Source organism: Strix uralensis, chromosome 8, assembly GCF_047716275.1.
Source record: "Strix uralensis isolate ZFMK-TIS-50842 chromosome 8, bStrUra1, whole genome shotgun sequence".
NCBI classification, from domain to species: Eukaryota; Metazoa; Chordata; class Aves; order Strigiformes; family Strigidae; genus Strix; species Strix uralensis.
Genome location: NC_133979.1, coordinates 23,959,244 through 23,978,404, shown reverse-complemented (window position 1 = coordinate 23,978,404; position 19,161 = coordinate 23,959,244). Strand labels below are relative to the sequence as shown.

Sequence of the window (19,161 nt, the reverse complement as noted above, 5' to 3'; positions counted from 1 at the left end):
AAACCAGTCTCATTTTCTCAAAACAAACAGGCAATAGCCCCAAAACCCAGTCCTGACCCTCTTTTCCAATACACTGTTATTACTTTAATTTCTCAACAATGGTTCACTTCTAGTACAAAAATTATATTTCTAGTGACAACAGCACACTTGAATACGTGTACAGCAACTCCATTCAGCAGCATTGTGTAAGTAGCAGGTGTCTTAGCAACTGGAACTAGAATGTGCACATCTGTAAACCCACATGCAAAAGTTCTGATGGGAGAGTGATGCCTGGGTATGTCCCAGGGTGAGATGTGGTTGCCCCTTGTGCTGGTTTTGACTGGGATATTTTCTTCATAGCAGCTAGTATGGGCTGTGTGTTGGATTTATGCTGAAAACAATGTTGATAATACAGGGATGTTTTCATTATTGCTGAGCAGTGCTTACTGTGTGTAAGTTAAGGCCTTTTCTGCCTCTCACCCCACCCCACCAGTGAGTGGGCTGGAGGTGCAGAAGGAGTTGGGAGGGGGCACAGCCAGGACAGCTGACCCCAACTGACCCCAGGGATATCCCACACCATACGGCGTCATGCTCAGCATATAAAGCTGGGGGAAGAAAAGGGAAGGGGGGGGACGTTTGGAGTGGTGGCGTTTGTCTTCCCAAGTCACTGTTATGCTTTCCTGGAGATGGCTGAGCACCAGCCTGCCGATGGAAAGCGGTGAATTAATTCCTTGTTTTGCTTTGCTTGTGTGTGTGGCCTTTGCTTCACCTATTAAACTGTCTCGATTTCAACCCACGAGTTTTCTCACTTTTGCCCTTCTGATTCCCTCCCTCATTCCACCTCGGGGAGGAGTAATCGAGCAGCTGTGTGGGGCTTAGCTGCCAGCTGGGGTTAAACCACGACACCCCTGCTTGACAGATGCAGGACTAACACCATCCTGTTCTGCTGTCTGGAAGCAGGCTGTCTCTTTGGTTCTACTGACTGCCATGAAATACTGATTCAGTGCACTTCCATGACGTAATCTTTATCCTGGTCCTTTTCAGAAATGAGTATTAGCTAGCAATGTAGGCAGGAATTCATCCTTGAAGCCTTTACAATCTGTTTAGGTCTAGAGATTGCATAACATTAGTCTTCTATGTGTAAAATTTCTTGAGCAGTATTTCATCATGTATATGTTTGGGTCTCTATAGATGGCCAGAAAACCAATGAAGGGAAACATACGCTTTGTACTGGCATTTTATCTATTGCATACTGTGGCAAAAATGGTGTCTTGGTGAATATACTGTACTGGTGATGAACTTTCATTTCATTAAATGAAATGCACCATATGGTGCAAAATGTTCTGCTTGTTTGTTTTGCATATACTTCTTCCATCCTCTTCTTTCTGATACTGTATGGTGGTGGGAAAAGGTATTAAGTTGGTTAATAAAAAATATCAGATTTATAAAGGCAGATCTGCATTTTCGTGGGTAAATGTTTGCATCCATAAATAATTAAAGGTACAGTTTTTCTCAGGAATACATTGATTGGTTATGTCTTAATATTTACATCTGTAGCTTTGTATTTGCAAGGACAAGCATAAAGGCCAGGCTGGAGGTTGACTGAAAATCTGGTCTTGTATATTCTATGAAAAGTATTACTCAAATTTCTCACAGGTGAATAAACCGCATGCATGGATGAATCTAGTTAATTCAATGGTTTAATAAGCCTAGAATCCCAATGAGGCTATAACAAATCCCCCTGGCGTCTTGGAGTTATGAGAAAGATGTATAAAATGATATGCAAGCAGAAGAGCTCTTTCTAAATTTGAGGAGTCTTTTGCACATTATTTTTTTATTCTGTTCACTACATGAAATAATTTCATATCTGTGGCTCAGTCATGATAAAGTATTAGATCAGTTATCATTTGAGGGTAGTATCTGGCATCAGTTTGCATCTGATTTTTTTTTCCTTTGGATAGTTTGTTTTTGAAACAGTTATGCAGCACTAAGACAGACGCCTCTTAATGCCCTTTTGAGAAAGATGACTAGCTTGAAGTGGAAATCTCTGCAGCTTTCTTGTCAAGGAGCAGCACCTTGTCATAAACTGCCCCATTTTCAGATGTTAAGCACATGTGGATCCTGGATTGGAACTAATTCTCTAGTTAGAAACATAGGAATTGCAAGCTGACTAGCAAAACGACTGTAACTGATATAACTGGATAAATTTAATTATGAATGCTAGATTTAAAATCATTGTACTCTGAACTATAATCTGGACAACTAAGCAATGTGAAGCCTGGTCAGTTCTTGGATGCTAAACCTTCCAGGAAAGAAATATCATATGGGAAATAATTCCACAGTAGGTTTCTTTTGCTGCATTTTGATACAGAACCAAAATCCCAGGTTAGTGATCATGTTGCTCTTGTTATTTTTTTCAGTATCAGGTATGTGTTTGCTATTTTACAGGCATTCACAGGGACAGGATACCCACTCCAAGAAACCTAGTATATGTTGAAAGGGATATATATTTTCAGGTGAAAAATAAAGCAGGTACTGCAATTACATGTTATCAAGGAAAGATCCTACCTTATCTGCAGGAAAAGGAAGCTGTTGTTCTTCACAGCTTCTGAAATGGGGAACAGGCTCTGCCTTCATTTTCCACCAAATTAAATAAAAAAGCAGGTAAACTAATGCTGAGTGATGTAAATCTCCTCCTCTCTCAAAGATGCACACATAATTTTACAAATACACTTGGAATACAGTAGCAGAATCTTATATTCAAAATTTTCAATTAGTGAAGTTCTGTGGAGTTCAGAGGAAAAAATAATGAACTTAAAGAAAAGGATGATTAATAAGAAAGCTTTCCAATGAATGTACTCTGTATAAAATTGTAATTTTATTAATAGGTGAGGGAGGATAAAATGCACGAAATGGTAGCTAAATATGTGGAAAGCCATAAACTCTGCCCTGGTTTAGAAGATCGTAAGTGTATGAAATTGGAATGCACTGAATTGATTGCGATCTGATATTCATTATACTTCAGCACTGCTGGCAGAATCCCTTCTAACCAAACGTGCATAACATGCTTTTTTAGCACTTTTACAAAGCCTAGAGTTTATAATGACAATTAAAGTGCATCTTTTCCAATAATTACACAATTTGAATTTGGTCTGTGGTAATAAGCTTTAAGAAAACTTGAATTCCACATTTTAATATCAGAAATCCACTTAATTATAGGTAATCTCCAGCTCTGCATGTCACCTGTATTAGCATTTATATTCTTGCTTGGAGTCTGCAATATAATTTGCTGTTTATTGTCATGAACATCTTTCTAATATATACCTGCAATCTCACGTAGGCCATGGCTGGCAACCAGCCAAGCTCTTAATTCATCTTTGCCTTATCTTTTTTAGCCCACTGAAATTCTACATGAAAGGCCAAGGTGGACAGCCTGAACAAGCACCAGCTTGTTGTCTTCATCATCATCATCTTCATAGGATTCTTTTAGAAATAAAGACCTGGTTTGCCTACCTGTTTCTGGAGGCTGGGTACTGGCCTGCAAAACTTGCTTCATCAGCAGAAAGAGTTTATCCAAGAAGGCAGTGCCCTAAATTCTGCTCTGTTCACCATTTGGAAGAAGCAGGTAGAATTTATTTCTCGCAGGAATTTTTGTTTTGCTGATTAATTGTTTTCCATACTAGGCTATTATGTTGGTAAAATATTTACAGCCATTATGATGAAAATTGCCAGGAAATGAATTCATAGAGTCTTGCTACCTTTTGATTTTAGTGTTTTTTTTTTTTTTTTTCTTCCCAGGACTTTGAAACACTGCTGTGGTTTTGGCTTGCCTCTCTATTCTTGCTATTCTTTTCTGTCACACTCAGTAATTGGCCTAATAAAAGGCAGAAACAAGAATTTATTACACCTTGGGCAATACTTGAAACAAACTTTAGTTGCTGGAGCAGCACTTTTTATCTCCTCGCTGCTGTATATTTTGACATTCCTTCTAAATATTAAATTTGACTATATTAAATTTGACTTTATTAAAAGTTAAATCCTGGTGGTTTTTTTTGTGATTGCTGCTGTTTTTGCAGTTTCTTAGGCAGTCAAGTACATATATAAACATATCATTTTAATGAAGCTTTTGGAGAAACAATATAAGCTGTGGCTATATCTACTTCATTGCTGCCAGAATCCACAAAAATTGTATGAATTAAAGACTAGCTCCTTGAATACCTTGTAAGTTTGTCTTGGAGTAATTTCTGTGGTAAATTGAGAGAACAAAGATGAGAACTATTCAACTTTTTATACCTTTTCCAAGCTTGGAATTTGACGAAATCTTCCCCAAACAAATGATGCCCTTTACGTTTAAAGTAGTTTGCAAATATAACAACAGTAGTAAAAATAAAACCAGGTTAGATTGTCATGATGTAGTTTCCACTGTTGAATCTGTTTTTCTTCCATATACTAGGTGGCAAAATCATCTTTTTTTTTTTTTGTTTTCTAAAAAGACCCTAAGAAATAGCAAAACATCATCCTAGAACTGTTTATGCAGGAATTTTTATTCTTTGAAATCTTCCAGTGTTAAAGCAACAAGAAAACATTTAGAATGTCCTTTGGTGGAATCTTATTACACTTGTTATATATGTAAACTGATATTCTTTGATGCCAGCACGTTGCCCATACAGAGAAATCTCTGCACAATTAAATGAAAGGAAAAAGAAAAGGACTAAATAAAAAGTAATATTTTTTCTCTTATCTGATTAGAATTAAATACATTAACAAATTGTCTGGTAACACAAATAGGCAATAATACAAAAAATCTACATTGTACATTATTTCAAGAAAAATAACTTCATTTGAATACAAAAGGATAAATACACTTTTTGTCCTATAGCCACTCTTGTACAGTAGGTGAACACAGCATCTTACTGATGCAGTGCTGCTAAGGTATACAAGGATATGACTGGCTTGAGTTTTATTGAGGGGGCTGTTACACATGTGCATCACTAACATCAGACAAAGAAATCTTTCAACCAACAAGGGTTACAGAGCAACGTTCACTAAAGCACAGGTTGGAAAGGATTCGGGGACTGAAGCAGGCCAATATGGCAGCTTTTACAGATTTCCTTATACCCACAATGCACTGACAGCAAAGAATGCCTTTATTTGGTCGGTCCACACACCGGGTGGAGGTACAGTAGCGCACCATATAGGAGTAGCAAATGTTTTTAAATTCTCTTCCCATTCTGGGGGCTGTCAAAGCCGTTTCAGTCCTGCGTAAGCTTTGCAGCTAGCATTGATTTGACAGAATAGGCAGCTGCCAACTTGTCTCGAGTCAGAGGTGAACAGTCTTGACTCTGAGCCCTGTCCGTAACTGATTAATATGGCTTAGTTCAGTTAGGCCTTCTTAGTTGTATGTGGTTATTTTTTCTCTTTTTTCCTTTTTAAATTGGATTTTGTTTTGTTTTCATGTGGCACGTTCATTTGAAGCAGTCTGAATGTGATGCCATCAACCATACGGAGTCTAGCATATGCAGAGTCCGGTTGCTCCTAGTAGAGCAGTCAGCAGTAATAGTGGCCTGTGTGATATTGCCCCCTGGCCGGAGTTTTGGCTGCAGCCTCCTGGATCCCTTTCACACTTCAGCTTCTCACATAAAATGCCAGTGTAGGCCGGAGGGCATTGGCATCGCACATTGTTGATGCATGTTCCTCCATTCTGGCAATGCAGTAGTTCATTGTCACATACGTTTGCTGTAAGATAGCAGGGGAGGGAGGGAAAGAAAAGCAGAATAAATATAAGTTCATCTACAGGAGAAACTCTGCACTAAAACCGGAATTAAAACACTACCTCCCCCCTTTTCCTGAGACTTGTAAACAGGGTGTGTGGTTTTTTAAACACTTCAAGTTCGAATTTTTTATATTGTTTGATATTTTCTCACCCCCCCCCCCCTTTTTTTTTTTTTAGACTATAGTCTTGGAGAACCATATCATTCACTTCAGACCACTGACTATGATAATATTAATTAATGAATTAATACGAATAATGATTTATAATGAAATGATATGAATACCCGCCTTGTGCCAGTGTCTGCATTTTTATAGTTACTACTGAACTGGAACTGTAGGTGGGTCTGCTATTGTTTGGAAGGGGTAATGTATCTAGGGCTTTTGGAAAGCATGAACAGTAGTTAAAAATGCAACATGGCTTTGCTGAAGTAAAAAGATCTGTATGAGAAGGCAGGGTTTTATAATCAAGAACTGCATGTATTGATGATCTGAAAAAATTATGCAGAAAAGATAAGGCGAGCACAGGCAGGAAATTCAGCATGCTGTTTGATGGGGATTATATGGTATATACATATGGAAATAAAAGATAATGATGTTATTTCCATTACAGATCAAATATTTCTTCTTTATAAGATTTGCTACTTTGGTACAAGGGTAACTGGCATCTTGAAACTATCTTAGATATTGTAGCCTGATATAATAACTTCAGAAGTCAGATTTGTCAAAAGAGTTAAGAGAAAATAATACAGGCAAAAAGTTTTAGAGCTGCATTATATTATCATATTTGAAAAATTGACAGCTTTACTTTGTATTACTTAACTGGAATATTTCAATGGGTAAATATGTGCAGATATGAAAAACATACTACTTTAATGTGTCAATCTGTGTTTTATTCCAGATGATATCGCTAGTAGAATATGTGCTAGATTACAGCTCTGTGTTCCCCAGGAGGGGCAATTTTATTAAAGATCTTGCACCTACTATTTAGGCAGAATGTGACAGTTAAAATTTTCACTCAGAGAATTAGGGAAAAGATTATTTGGTTTAGAAGCAGACTCAACAGTATATGCTGTTTATGCATACCTTAGCTTGGAAATACCCGAAATAATTCAGAAGAGGGAAAATATTTTTAATTTTACTTTAAACATTGCTATTTATTGCTACAAAGAAGTTCAGTTTTATAACTGTTAATTTACTTAGAAGCAACCCAAATATTATGAAAACTAAAATTGAAACAGTCCAAGTTCTTAAGTGATGCAATTCTACATAAATCGGTACAATTTTGTGCACCAGCAACCTTACTTGTAATCTTATCTGTCTGGCTTGCTTTCAGAAAAATAATGCAGTGTGTTAGAAACTCATACATGCAATTGAGAGAGAACAGTTAAATAAATTTTTTCAGTGATTCCTTTAGCAATCAAAGGTTTTTACTAAGAGCTATGGATTTAATATTGTTGTCCAGTTTCTGAATTGAATGTCAAAATTTGAATAATAAAGTACAACAAACAACACATTATTGATGACAGCCATATGTCTGAATGTTTATGTTTTCATATACATTACAAGAAATAGTGTTTATATTATGTACAAGGAACAGTAAATCACCACCAAATAAATGTGATGAGATTAAAAACCCAGAGAAATAATGGGCCAAAAAACCTGAATTGTATTTTAAAAGTCAGTATTTGAGTTACATCTCTTATAACTGAGGCTATGTATCTTTAAAGCTGGCTTTATTATTGATATTGTACATATTTAGCTGTATCTATATGCAAAATCAAAATACTTTATCTGATGGTACAGCTACTGCTAGTTCTAGACTACTCATTGCTGGGATGCTTCCTGCAGTTCAGGCAATGAAAATGGTGAAATATCTGTCCCATCAATACTGACCATTGTTTGTCTTGAATAATTGAGTGGAATTCAATAGTTAATTAAATACCACTTCTTAAACAGCAGATGAGATATTTCACTTTGTGTTTGGCCCAGAATATATTATCCAAATTTTCCCAAGTATTCAGTAAAACAAATTTATTTTCCAATGGCTTCCCTATTTTTAAACTCATTTTGACAACTATAGCCTGTAATTTTAAAAGGTCATCAGCCCAGATTCTGCTCTGTAGTTACAGATTGCTGGAGACGGGTGGCTGAAGTGGTGTGTTGCTACATGCTGGCTGTTCTGCCTGACACACAGATGCAGGCTGCTATTAAATTCCTCTAATCATTGCTGTCTACAGAATTCTGGATACAATGTTGTAGATGCTGATTTTTAAATCAGACTGTTTATTTCTCATTAGAAAGTTTAAAAAATATCCTTAAAGAAGGGATGGATCAAAAGCTTCTCCTTCATGCTTTTAAAAAAGCTTGCATGCTTTTAAAAATCTGCCCACAGAAACACATTAAAGTAAAACCAGGTAGATTTTAATGTTCTCAGCAAACTACTATGTAGCTGAAAATTCTTGAATTGTTAATCTTGTATTGTCACAGCTTTTCGTTCTTACTTTCGTCCTTGTATCTCTTTCTCTTGCACACACACATGTACACACATATATGTATCATGTAGATAGCAATTGTGGTGATTTGGAAGTTAAATGAAACAATTCTGAACATGTTATGAAATCCCATTATTTATTTTTTGCCAATATTGTTTTAATTTTATTCTGACCAACTCTAATACCATTCCCACCTTCCCAAAAGCATGGTCAGGATTACTTTTAAGGCTTTAATATTAACTAATTATGTTTATTTAGTTTAGCAATTGGATTAGCTGTAGTTAATGAGTGTAGCACATCATCAGCATAAAGAAAAGTACTTTCACTGGAATTTAAAACAAAATTTATGCCTTAAACAAAAGTAGTAGACATGCTGCCAAAGCAAGGCAAGTATATTAATTGTTGTTATGAAAATTAACAATGTTTCTAATGTTAACAGTATTTTTCTAGGATATGTGTTACAACACCTTTTATTTCAGAAGAGGTTTTACTCAGAGAAGGCAGGGACCTGGGAGCTACTGAGCAGGCCAGGACCTTGCAGACCCCTTGCTCTGTGTGGAAGCCCAAGGAGAGCTGGTGCTGGTGGGTGCAGGTAGGGCTGGTGGAGCCCCAGCATGTGCCTGGCCCTTGGCCTTTTTGTTTCCCCAAGCAGCAGGAGCAGTGAGCCTGACAATACAGGGCCTTCCTGCCCGTTGTACCCCTCCTACCTTCTCCTACCTGCCATGCCCTTGCCCCTTCTTATACTCCAAGCAGTGAAATGTTGCCTCCACTGCTGAGAGGTGTTGGACCAGCTCTGCTTTATCTTCATCATTAAAAGAAGCAATGGTGAAATATTAGTTTTAATTAATCTGAAAGGCATCAGGTATCAAGTTCTGATCAACGAATAAAACCCAGAGAAGTGATGCAAGTAAAAGAACTAATTCTGAAGTAATCACACATCACTATTAAGACTTGTGTGACTGAACTGGCTGTGGGTTTGCTGGCAGATCTTCCTTAATTAGAAGACAAGATATCAAACTGACTGTTTCAGAAAAACAGAGATATCTGATTTGCTCTGGAGAGCTTTGCAGGCCTTCTGGGGGGAAATTTCTGAGCACAGTCTCCAGATCTGTGCTACTGCAGGAAGTGAAATATTTGAAGTAAAATAAAGGAAAAATTTTACTGTTATTTTCATAATTCAGCAATTTACAATCTAAGGTTTGGTCCAATTATGGCATCCTTAAAACACTGTACAAGGGAGAGAGAAAAAAGCCACATGTAAAAATGAATAGCTATTTGAAGCTTTTCTGTCCTTGGGGCAATGCCCCCTCCCCCCTCCAAACCAATAAACTCCTGCAATTAGTAAGAGATATTATTATTTGTGAATTAAAATGTAAACATCTTTTCCAAAGTAATCATTAATAAAATATTGAAGCCTCTTTTTTAGGATAAAACCTCTATGAATGATGATGAAAGATGTCTTGCCACAAATCACAAAATATTATTGATTTGTAATTCCAGTGTTACTATGTTTGGAAATGGACTAAAAAATGAAACCAAAGGGAAAATACCCAGTCTTTGAACCAGCTCGAGCAGTTCAGGGTGTAAGTGATGTGTTAGTGTTTCATAGAATTTATATTGCATATTTAATGAAATGTACTGAGAGTAGCATAGTTGTTTGACAAATATCTACTTTCCTCTTGAATGTTCAAATCTGAATAATACATGAAAATTTCGGAGTCTGCCCAAAACTCAACTTTAATACCTTTGCAGCTTCTTCAAAGAAAAGAGATTGACAACTGTGGCTGATTTTAGTTCTGAATGAAACAGTAGTATAGACCCAGTAACACAAATGCAAGCCTTGTACTCTTTGATCTGGAGGGCCACCTCAGGCACAGCATTGTGCTGTTGGCTTATGTTTTCTGCTTACTGCATCTGGGCAGCTTCAGAGCACACGCACAGGGCTTTTGGTCTGCGTACTGCTCAGACAGAAAAACAATATGCTATTGGACTTAAACACAGTTTCCTTTAGCATCCTCTCTTTTGTTAAGGCCATCTAAGAGGGAAGAAAATACATTTTGTACCTTTCTTTGTGCTACTTCAGTTTTTGTACAGCTTGTCTACAGTAGCATCTTATTCTGGTGGGTCAGCCACATGAATATGAGAAAGGACAGGCTATTGACTTAAAAACAAGAAATGAATGTATTCAAAAGGAGACCTTTTTTGACCTGGGATAGGTGGTTTTCACTTTCTGCATGAAAATCTGGATTTATTATGAAATTTTCATTGTTTGTTGTGAATAGCATAAAGACCATTAATGATAAAGTCCCAGAAACAAAACTTTTTATTAGAGGTCTTTGACTCCTTTCATGAATTCTGAAGTCTGTCATTTCAAGCAATGTTTTGTATGATCTCTCCCATCACTTTTTCTTCAGTGTGCTCTTTTTGTGCTATCACTTGTTACAGCCTCCTCTCTCCCTCTCTCTCTTTTAAAAAACATTTCTTTACTTTTCTCCTTTTTGTCTCCCAGATCATGAGTATTATAGTCCCTGGACAGGTTGGTGGATTGACAGCTCTCAATATATTACACAACATTTTGGTCTATTCTAAAGCACTGATGCCAGCTTTGACCCTACCTCTGCTGCAGTGAATTTTCCATACTGTTTGTCAGTAGTTTGTGTGAATGGCACTACTGAAATCCTGAGAATTTTTTGACCTTGGATTCCACCCATTGTTCATAACTTTGAAAGCATGCAGGTCTAGTGGCTGAAGAAATTATTCTTGGCTGTTTTTTTTTCCTCTAATGCATCTGTTTCCTTGGTACTTCTTATCTAGTACAGAATGTTACTTGAATTCATTTACGAGGAAGTTTTCAGCACACATGCTAACAGAATATTCTGTCTTGGCATAATAAGTGAGTAAAAAACCAAGCATAGTGAAACCCATGTTTTCAGTAATGATGTTCATAGGTAGCTTCAATATATGCAGTGGTTGTCTATATATAGACAACTGTGAACAGCACATTGAAATGCCATGAAAAAATTAGGAGGTTTCATCTCAGTACAGAAATAAGTTCAGTAAATTGAGGCCAAGCACAAGTGATTTCTTGTCAAATACAGAATTAATTCCTATGAATACTATAAAGATCCTGTAACTAACATACATTATTCTCTAAGAATGCGATCATTTATTCAATAAATGGCAAAGCCAATCACAGAATACTAAAGAAATTGCAACAAATGAGGAAGCTTGTGTGTATGCCTAGTAAGAATATGGACATCTACAAATACATAGAGCAAACATGCACAAGAAAACCTCTGCAGTTATGAAGGTATTAGTAATATTTTTCTCACAATTTGTCAAATAGATATTAATGGAATTGGGGAATGCAAAACACTTAGTCTCATTCAAATGCAAAGGTTTAAAATTGTTTTCAGTTGTATCAGAACATAAGTGACCACAACCAAAATATTTTCAAATTGCCAGAGTTAGCAACAACAAATTATTTCCATTATTTGGAAACAGTCCTAAAAACACAATATATACTTGTAACGTGTTAAAGATCTTTATGTGGAGCTCCAGTGACTCATGAGATTTCACCCATATAAAGTAAATATTAGGAATGAGGATATAAGGGTTTGGGGAAAACTTGTGAGTAGTTAGGCTTCTTCTGAAAGGTTACAACTATTGCTGTTACAGTTAGTGTGGCACAGCATGTGACAAAACCTCAAATTTTTATAACTTAAGTATCTTATCAATTTGAATAACCAGTGGCTAATAACTGACTTGGAGGTTTTGTCACTTAGATTTCTCCCCTTGCCTGTCTTCCAATTAGTTCTACTGTTAGCTTACTGTTATTAGAATTTATTTTACTGTTACCAATTACAGTTACTGCCAAATGGTTTTTAAATGTTTTGCTACCATGAATACGTGTGTCAGTGTTGATCAGACTTCTTTAGTGGTTTTAAACCACAGACATACCTGGTATGAAAGACAGCTATTGCTCTTTTAAACAAGGTATTCATAATGATTGGGTTTTTTGAAGTGACACTAATTCAACATTTGCGGTAGTGGGATCAGTAAAACTATCTTAGGATACTGTCAAATCAAGACAAGGTAGATGCTTTGATAACATGAAAAAAATCCATGGTTTGTACTTATTTACCAGGGCACATTCTGAAGTTAAGACAAAATAAATCAGTGTAGACAAGTACAAGCCTAAAGCATATCCTACTGTGTCAAAATTATGGTCATAAAATGACAAACATTAATACAAAGATCTCTGGTGCAAAGTTGAAACAATGTTGTGATTAATTATATTGCCAACAATACAAGGAAATAAACATTGACCAAGTGAGAGTAGTTTCTAAAGGCAGACATCTCAATCTTGACTTGTCTTAGAAATGCTTGTTAGAGGCACAATTGAAATGACACTTGATTTTTTATCAAACCAGTTCTATTAAGTTATCAGAGAGTAAATGAATAGGTGGGTAATGGAGGTACTGTGTTTGCTGAAAATTTCTGGTAGAATTTTTAGATTGTTTACCTGCATGTAATGTCTGTTCTTTTTGCACAAATCTCACTTCAAAGCTAAGTGGGTTCTAATCAAATTGCAGGAAAAGTCTTCAGAGTTTCTACAAGAAGATGCAGCTACTATTCAGAGCTCTCCCCAGCGCACAGCCACAGAATGGATGGTGATTCCTCTCTCCTGTAAATAGCTACCAATTTATCCTAGCATCCACATGGGTAAGCTTAGTTGATTACATTTCACTACTGAAAGTGCAAAATCCTCTACAGAACAAATTTTATTTTAACTATGGTTTAAGGATAGCAGAGGTAGAAAGTTACTCTATTTCACAGGTTGTGTCTGTGCTTTCTCATTTTCCATCTCTATTCTTAATCTAAAATCCTTGGATTTAATTAATAAAAGATAATGAAAAGAAATACAGCAAATCTGTCAAAAGGACAAGGGGGAGAACTGAATTTTGGAATTGATATTTTTGCATGATAGAGAAGCCACAGTACTTTGGGCAGAAACAACACAATATTGCTTGTTAAGATGGCTGAAAACAAATCCAGATTTAGTTATCTGAGAATTATGGTTGAGATAATACCTTCTGATCTTCCTCAGTTTCAGGAAATGATTGATTAATCTTTCAGTTTTCTGATTTTGATGGTTCCAATTTTATACTTTGGCAAAAGAGGATGATTCCCAAAGTGGGGGAAAAAAATTCCCCATTCTTTTTATTGCTTTGCTTATGGAGGAGCACCACTGAATTGGTATGACCCTTCTCATATTTTAGGATAATCTCAGGAAAGCAATAAGCTACATCATAGCTTTAGTTGCTCAAAAGGGACTACATACCCCTATCATTCATATACCACTTACAAAGCTGTAAGCTGCAGTGCCATTATTTCTATCTTCCTGGAGATAAATGAACATTCTTACATGATCTGTCTTCTCTTCCCTTAATTAGGAAGAGAAGCAATTTGAAACTACAGTGGTGTTTTTTTTTTTTTCTTTGTCTAGTGCCAACAGCAAGGTCAGGGTTTAGATGTAACAACTATCAATAAAAACTGGCTAAGCACAAAAACTTCTCAGAGAAGATGAAGTGGTCATCAAAAGGCCCTGTGAACAGTTGGAGGGTGGGATTTGGTTCCCTAAATACAAACAGTTACTGCCATTAGAGGTGCCAGAGGGCATTTCAGACATTTATGGAGCTGGCAGGTGTGTTGTAAGAGCTGGGAGAGATTTAGGCTTGGGGAGCGGTGGCAGGAAGCCTGCTGGGAGCTGCCTGCCTGTCCTGGGCAGCTCCTGGGCCCTGGGTGTGCTGCAGGCGATGGCTGCTGCGGGCAGCCTGCCGGCAGGCTCTCCACCCAGCTTCCCTGCTCCCCTGCCCGCCTTCCACGTCTGCTCTGGTGCGGTGCAGCTGTGCAGCGCTGGACGTGGCTCTTGTGGACACCCCTTGTGAGCAAGAGCTGTGAAAAGCCTCATCTGAGGCCTCCACCCAAGCCCACCAGCCTGGGAGTGTATTTGAAGGCAGGCCCTTGCCTGAGTGACCTGGTGGGCTCAGCCCGTCCTGGCTTCGCACGTCTGAGCTCCTGGTGTGGCCCAGAGCTGCCTCACCACTGGCAGCTTGTCTGGCGGCCTGCAGGCCCTCACTGAGCCCCTCGCTGCCACCGGAGCCGCTCCGCTCCCCTGGCCTGGGTGCTGCGGGAGGGAGCCTGTGCTGGGGAGCTCGCTGCCCTGCCACCCCCATTCCCCTTCCCCCACCAGTCCCCTCCTGCTCCTGGCTTGCCCTCTCCTGTGGAACCACCAACTGCCATTGCTCCTTAGCAGTGGCACTAGACACCTATGGTCAGGCAGTTCAGTCCTATCCAGAAAGCTCTGCCTGAACAGCAGCATTTTCAGCTTCATGCATGACAACAGTATTTTCTTGCACGTTCCCAAAACTATTAAACAGACCTGCAACAAATACTGCTTTTACAGAGCACAGAAAGGCAGAAGAAAGCCGGGAGAGCAAACCAAAGCAGGAGCATGCACAGGTCAGCAATTCAGACACGTGACTATGAATTATATAAAAGGCTGAATGTTCCCACATCCTTAGCTGCTACGGTGTTTGACTTGCAATAATGTTTCAGACACAAAAGAATGCAAATAATTTCTCTTTGTTTACAAAGACAAAAGCCTTTCTTCCTGCCATTCTTCCCAATGAATGCTACACTGAACACTTTCAAAACCCATGAAATAGTGCCACACACTTACTACTTTATTTGGCAGCAAAACCAGAGAAGATAACCACAACTGAAAAGATTTCCTAATGATATTCTAACAATTATTTTCCTAAAATTTTTTTAGGGAAGGGGAGAGAGTGAGCGAATGTGTTGGTGGCTTCTATTAATAATTCCACAGTAGTATTAATCTGAGGAAAAATGTTGGCTGTATTGGTATTCCTCAAAACATCTGCATGGTGCTGGGTCCTGAAGTTCTTCATCGACAAAACTTAAAATGATTTCAGAGAGCTGCCGAGTGAGAACTGTAAGATTAATTGTAATCTTATGTTATTTAATGACAGTATTTAAAATAAATTATTCTTTCCTAATTTTTTGCTCCCCAAATATATGATACATTTGTGTATGTGTGTGTACTCTGGCAATTTGAGCAAAAGTGTTCATGATGTGTTCGGTAAAGGAGACTAATGAGTTATTTAAAGTTTTTATTGCCCAAAGCAACATAGTTGTTGTAGCTTAATAACATATGTTCTGGTTTTGGTGTTAAGAGCTAAATTTTTAATAATCAGCTTAGTATCACTCAGAGCAAGGTTGGTTCTGCAAATTTTATTTTACAATACTTGCTGTGTATAGCAAATATTATATAGAAAAATTATTTGAATTCAAAGTAATAATTTTGCATTGTAATGGGTGGTGTTTTAAAGCTGGCAGTTTATTCTTTACACAGAAGATGTTATATTCATGTCAAGTTAAATTTTGAACACTGCTATTCTAAAGTTATTTGTGATCTAAAATAATTTGAATGTTGCAAACTTTCTTCTCACTACTTTGACTTAAAGCCAACTGCATGGGGCATTTTGAAAAATTAGTAATGAAATCTACTGGAAATGAATGTTTTGATCAACTTCTAAACAACATAAAATAGCATTTGTAATGGAAACATCAGTAGTCTTTAATTACACTATCATAAATATGAAAGATATTAAAATGGAATGGGTCTGTAACTAAAAAAAGGGAGTCACACTTACATAAGTGTGATTATAATCAGGTGTGTTATAGTGACCACAAGTAAAGGTAAAGCCAAGTTTATGTTTATATGTCATTACATATTCCTCTTGTGTGTGATTTTCAAAACAGAGAGCTTTAAGATACCAGGATAATATTCTACTACAGGAGACCAAAACACCAATGTGCAAAATATAAGGTGTAGAATCTCTCAGGAGATGAAAATTCAGAGTTTATGTGAACATTCGTTACAATGCAAAGGTAAAGGTACAACATTTATATGGTTCCTACAAAACATATGAGATGTGAGGGATATTTTTTTTTTGTTAAAGCAACAATGCTGGGAAGCAGGAGATCTTTCTGAATCTACATTGATTTATTGTTTTGAATGTGGATGAAATGCTTCAGAGTGCTTTTGTTGAGCTAGCTCTAGAATGGGGATAAAAACGCTGCCCTGGAGGTCTCTCAAAGCTCTTCAGAATAAGAGTTGTTATTGTCAGTGAACAATGGAGAAGCTGGTGCCAAGGAAAATCAAATGATTTGCCTATGCTAACAAAAGAAGGGAATGAACGCAGGTCTTCTGAATTCCAGTTCTATTTACTAGATTGCAGTTTATTAGATAAATGCAATAGCAGAGTTGATTACTGTTTCCAAGGGAGTTTGGAGACTCTCAGCTATAAAAAGGCTTATAAACTATGAAGCTTAAAAAAGGAATATGCAATGTTGTCCACTTAAGTGTCATATGCAATTGCGTAAGATGTTTAAATGTTCTGACAATTAGAAATACCAATGTTATGTATGTACCTCCTTCTAATCTCACTAGTAAGAACTTTAGCAGCTTCATATTCATATATCGGGAACATGATAAAGATTTGCAAATGTTTTTTATCCCCTCTGCTTTATCTTGGCATTTAAAAATATTATCTGTTATTGACTATTTTCAATTATTACAGTAAAATTAAAAAATGACACTCAACAGACAGATTCTTATATCATAATTCCTCTCTGAGATATACTGGATGATGATATGCTCTCCTGTAAGTGGGATTTTAATTGGTGTAATGCTTTACTTTCCTACTCTTTTAATCAGATTATCAATAAGATGACTCAAACAGCTGGCATGTAGCAATCAGCAAAAATGAGAACTAATAAATTCATGTATCAAATAATTAAAGCTATTAGCTGCTTCAGGATAGTTTTCATCAACAATATTTATTGCTACACACAGACTTACTGTTGGTATCATTGTGCATTTATCTTCATGACAGAGCAGCCATTAGATGGGAAAACATAGATAATAGATGCTTGCTTTCCAACACAATCCTCTTCAGGCACACTAGTTTTTCTGCAATGTGCTACACAGGTGTAACCAACGTGATAGGCTTAGCCAGTATTTTAGCTGAAAACACTTTTTAAACCGACTTATAATATGACATCATTCAGCAAAAATGTCCAAAAATGCTCACATCAAACCACAAAATAACTCTTTGTTTATCTAATTATATTGCCTCTTAACAAAATTTCAAAGGATCTGATTATTTATTTGTCTTTTCAAAAGCGATGTATTGATAACTACGCAGTTAGAATTCATAATTCATTATTACACATTGACCAGTACAGATGAAGACTGCATACAGTTGACCTATATATTTTTCAAAATATTATTATGCAGGCTACTACTAGTAAGTTATTGCAATAGTAACAGGATTGCACTACTCTCATTTTATCAACTCGACAATTTTGCTACAATGTAGAAAACATCTGAATAACAACAGACCTGGCTTAGACTTAGAAAGAGAGCCCTCAACATGTGTTTGTTTGGGTTGATGTCTGAAAAGTTCTTTCTACATGCACATGAACTAAAGATATGCCTCTAAACATGGATGTTGCTATTGTTTACTATGACAAAATGTTAAGATAATTCAAGATATTAAAAAGCCCAGAGTTAAAAGACTCTCATGAATAAGAACTGCTTCCCTCTGTGCTTTATATAGTTCTTGCATTACTTTTGACATGCTGATTAACATATTTATTTATGTTTACCAATCCTAATGCACAAAGGTGTTAAATTTTAATTGTTAGTGAAGACTGAAATAACCTGAGATCCTCAAGGAATAGATAACTGCAAAATATGATTTCACTTCAAAATATTTGCTTTATTTAAAATTATTTTATCCTATTTTTAGATTGTCGTCATGCCAGAGTTGAAAAATAACGAAGATATTTCCGTTAATCTAGACAAAATAAATTACTTGATAATCAGTGTGTTATATATTTCTAAAGATAAAGTGTATCAATATCCTTAAACTTCATGATGAAGAAAAAGCATAGTTACTCAAAAAGTCTTCCACTCTCACTTAAGACTGAAACACCAAGACCTTGGTCATTTTCTCATGCTCCTCAGAAGCTGTGCATGTAACATTGTTACACATTCATATACTCACCTTTGGTTTAGAGAAGGAAGGGTCATACAAGAAATGCTCAGTTTTTATGAAAATGTACTTCTAGAATGTTGTATATTCTTTTAAAACATGTCTGAGTATATTTTAAACCATAACGTCTGAGTATATTTCTTTGTAGAACTTTCAGAGAAAATGGAAACAGGTTTCTGCTAAATAGAATTTGGATGATGAAGCTGTATTTATTTTTTGGGTCCAGTCCTGTCCTCTGCCCTTGCATACCCCTATCTTCCATAACCTGAACCCCCACAACCCCTATCACATGCTTGTCCTTCTCTCAGCAGCCTTGGCAGTGATGGCAATGGAAATCTGGCTTCTCAGATCACAGCTCCTCCAGAACTGTGTGTATTCCTTTATGTTGTCTCCTATGGTGGGAGGTGGTGTTTGCTGCATGCCTGTGTAGAGTGCTGGCTGATGGGTGCACATGATATTGGAGGATGAGAAAAGGCTGTAATTCCAGGTAGAATTATTTTTTGTAGGACTGGTCTATGCCTGGACCCTTGTGAGGGGTCAAACACTGAGGCGAAACACCAAGCCTCCTCCTGCTCCATGAAGCCACACGGCAAGCACGGCCAGCCAGCACGTAAGGCCAACCTCTGCACAGATGTGCCGTTTTGGGCAGCAGAGATTCCAACGTGGCTCCTGCTCAGGTTTGAAACACAGGCCCAGTGGAGCGAGAGCGTGAGAGGCGTGTGAAATGCAAAGGTTTTGTGCTGCCGGTGTGAGACGGCATTTCTTAAGTG

The 19,161-nt window shown here is 37.1% G+C and overlaps 2 protein-coding genes across 9 annotated transcripts in view; one reads left to right on the top strand and one right to left on the bottom strand.

Annotated features, from left to right (window-relative positions):
* Window positions 1-2,615, top strand: part of VAV3 (vav guanine nucleotide exchange factor 3) — a 202,337-nt gene extending 199,722 nt beyond the window's left edge. Inside the window, exon 28 of the transcript XR_012629888.1 lies at window positions 2,559-2,615. The gene's annotated coding sequence lies outside the window, so the exon portion shown is untranslated. The remainder of the gene's footprint in view (window positions 1-2,558) is intronic.
* Window positions 2,616-4,505: 1,890 nt separating this feature from the next.
* Window positions 4,506-19,161, bottom strand: part of NTNG1 (netrin G1) — a 157,344-nt gene continuing 142,688 nt past the window's right edge. For all 8 annotated transcript variants that reach the window (XM_074876666.1, XM_074876672.1, XM_074876669.1 and 5 more), the window contains one exon: window positions 4,506-5,715. In XM_074876666.1, coding sequence (XP_074732767.1) covers window positions 5,489-5,715 — 227 coding nt within the window. In that variant the 3' untranslated portion in view covers window positions 4,506-5,488. The remainder of the gene's footprint in view (window positions 5,716-19,161) is intronic.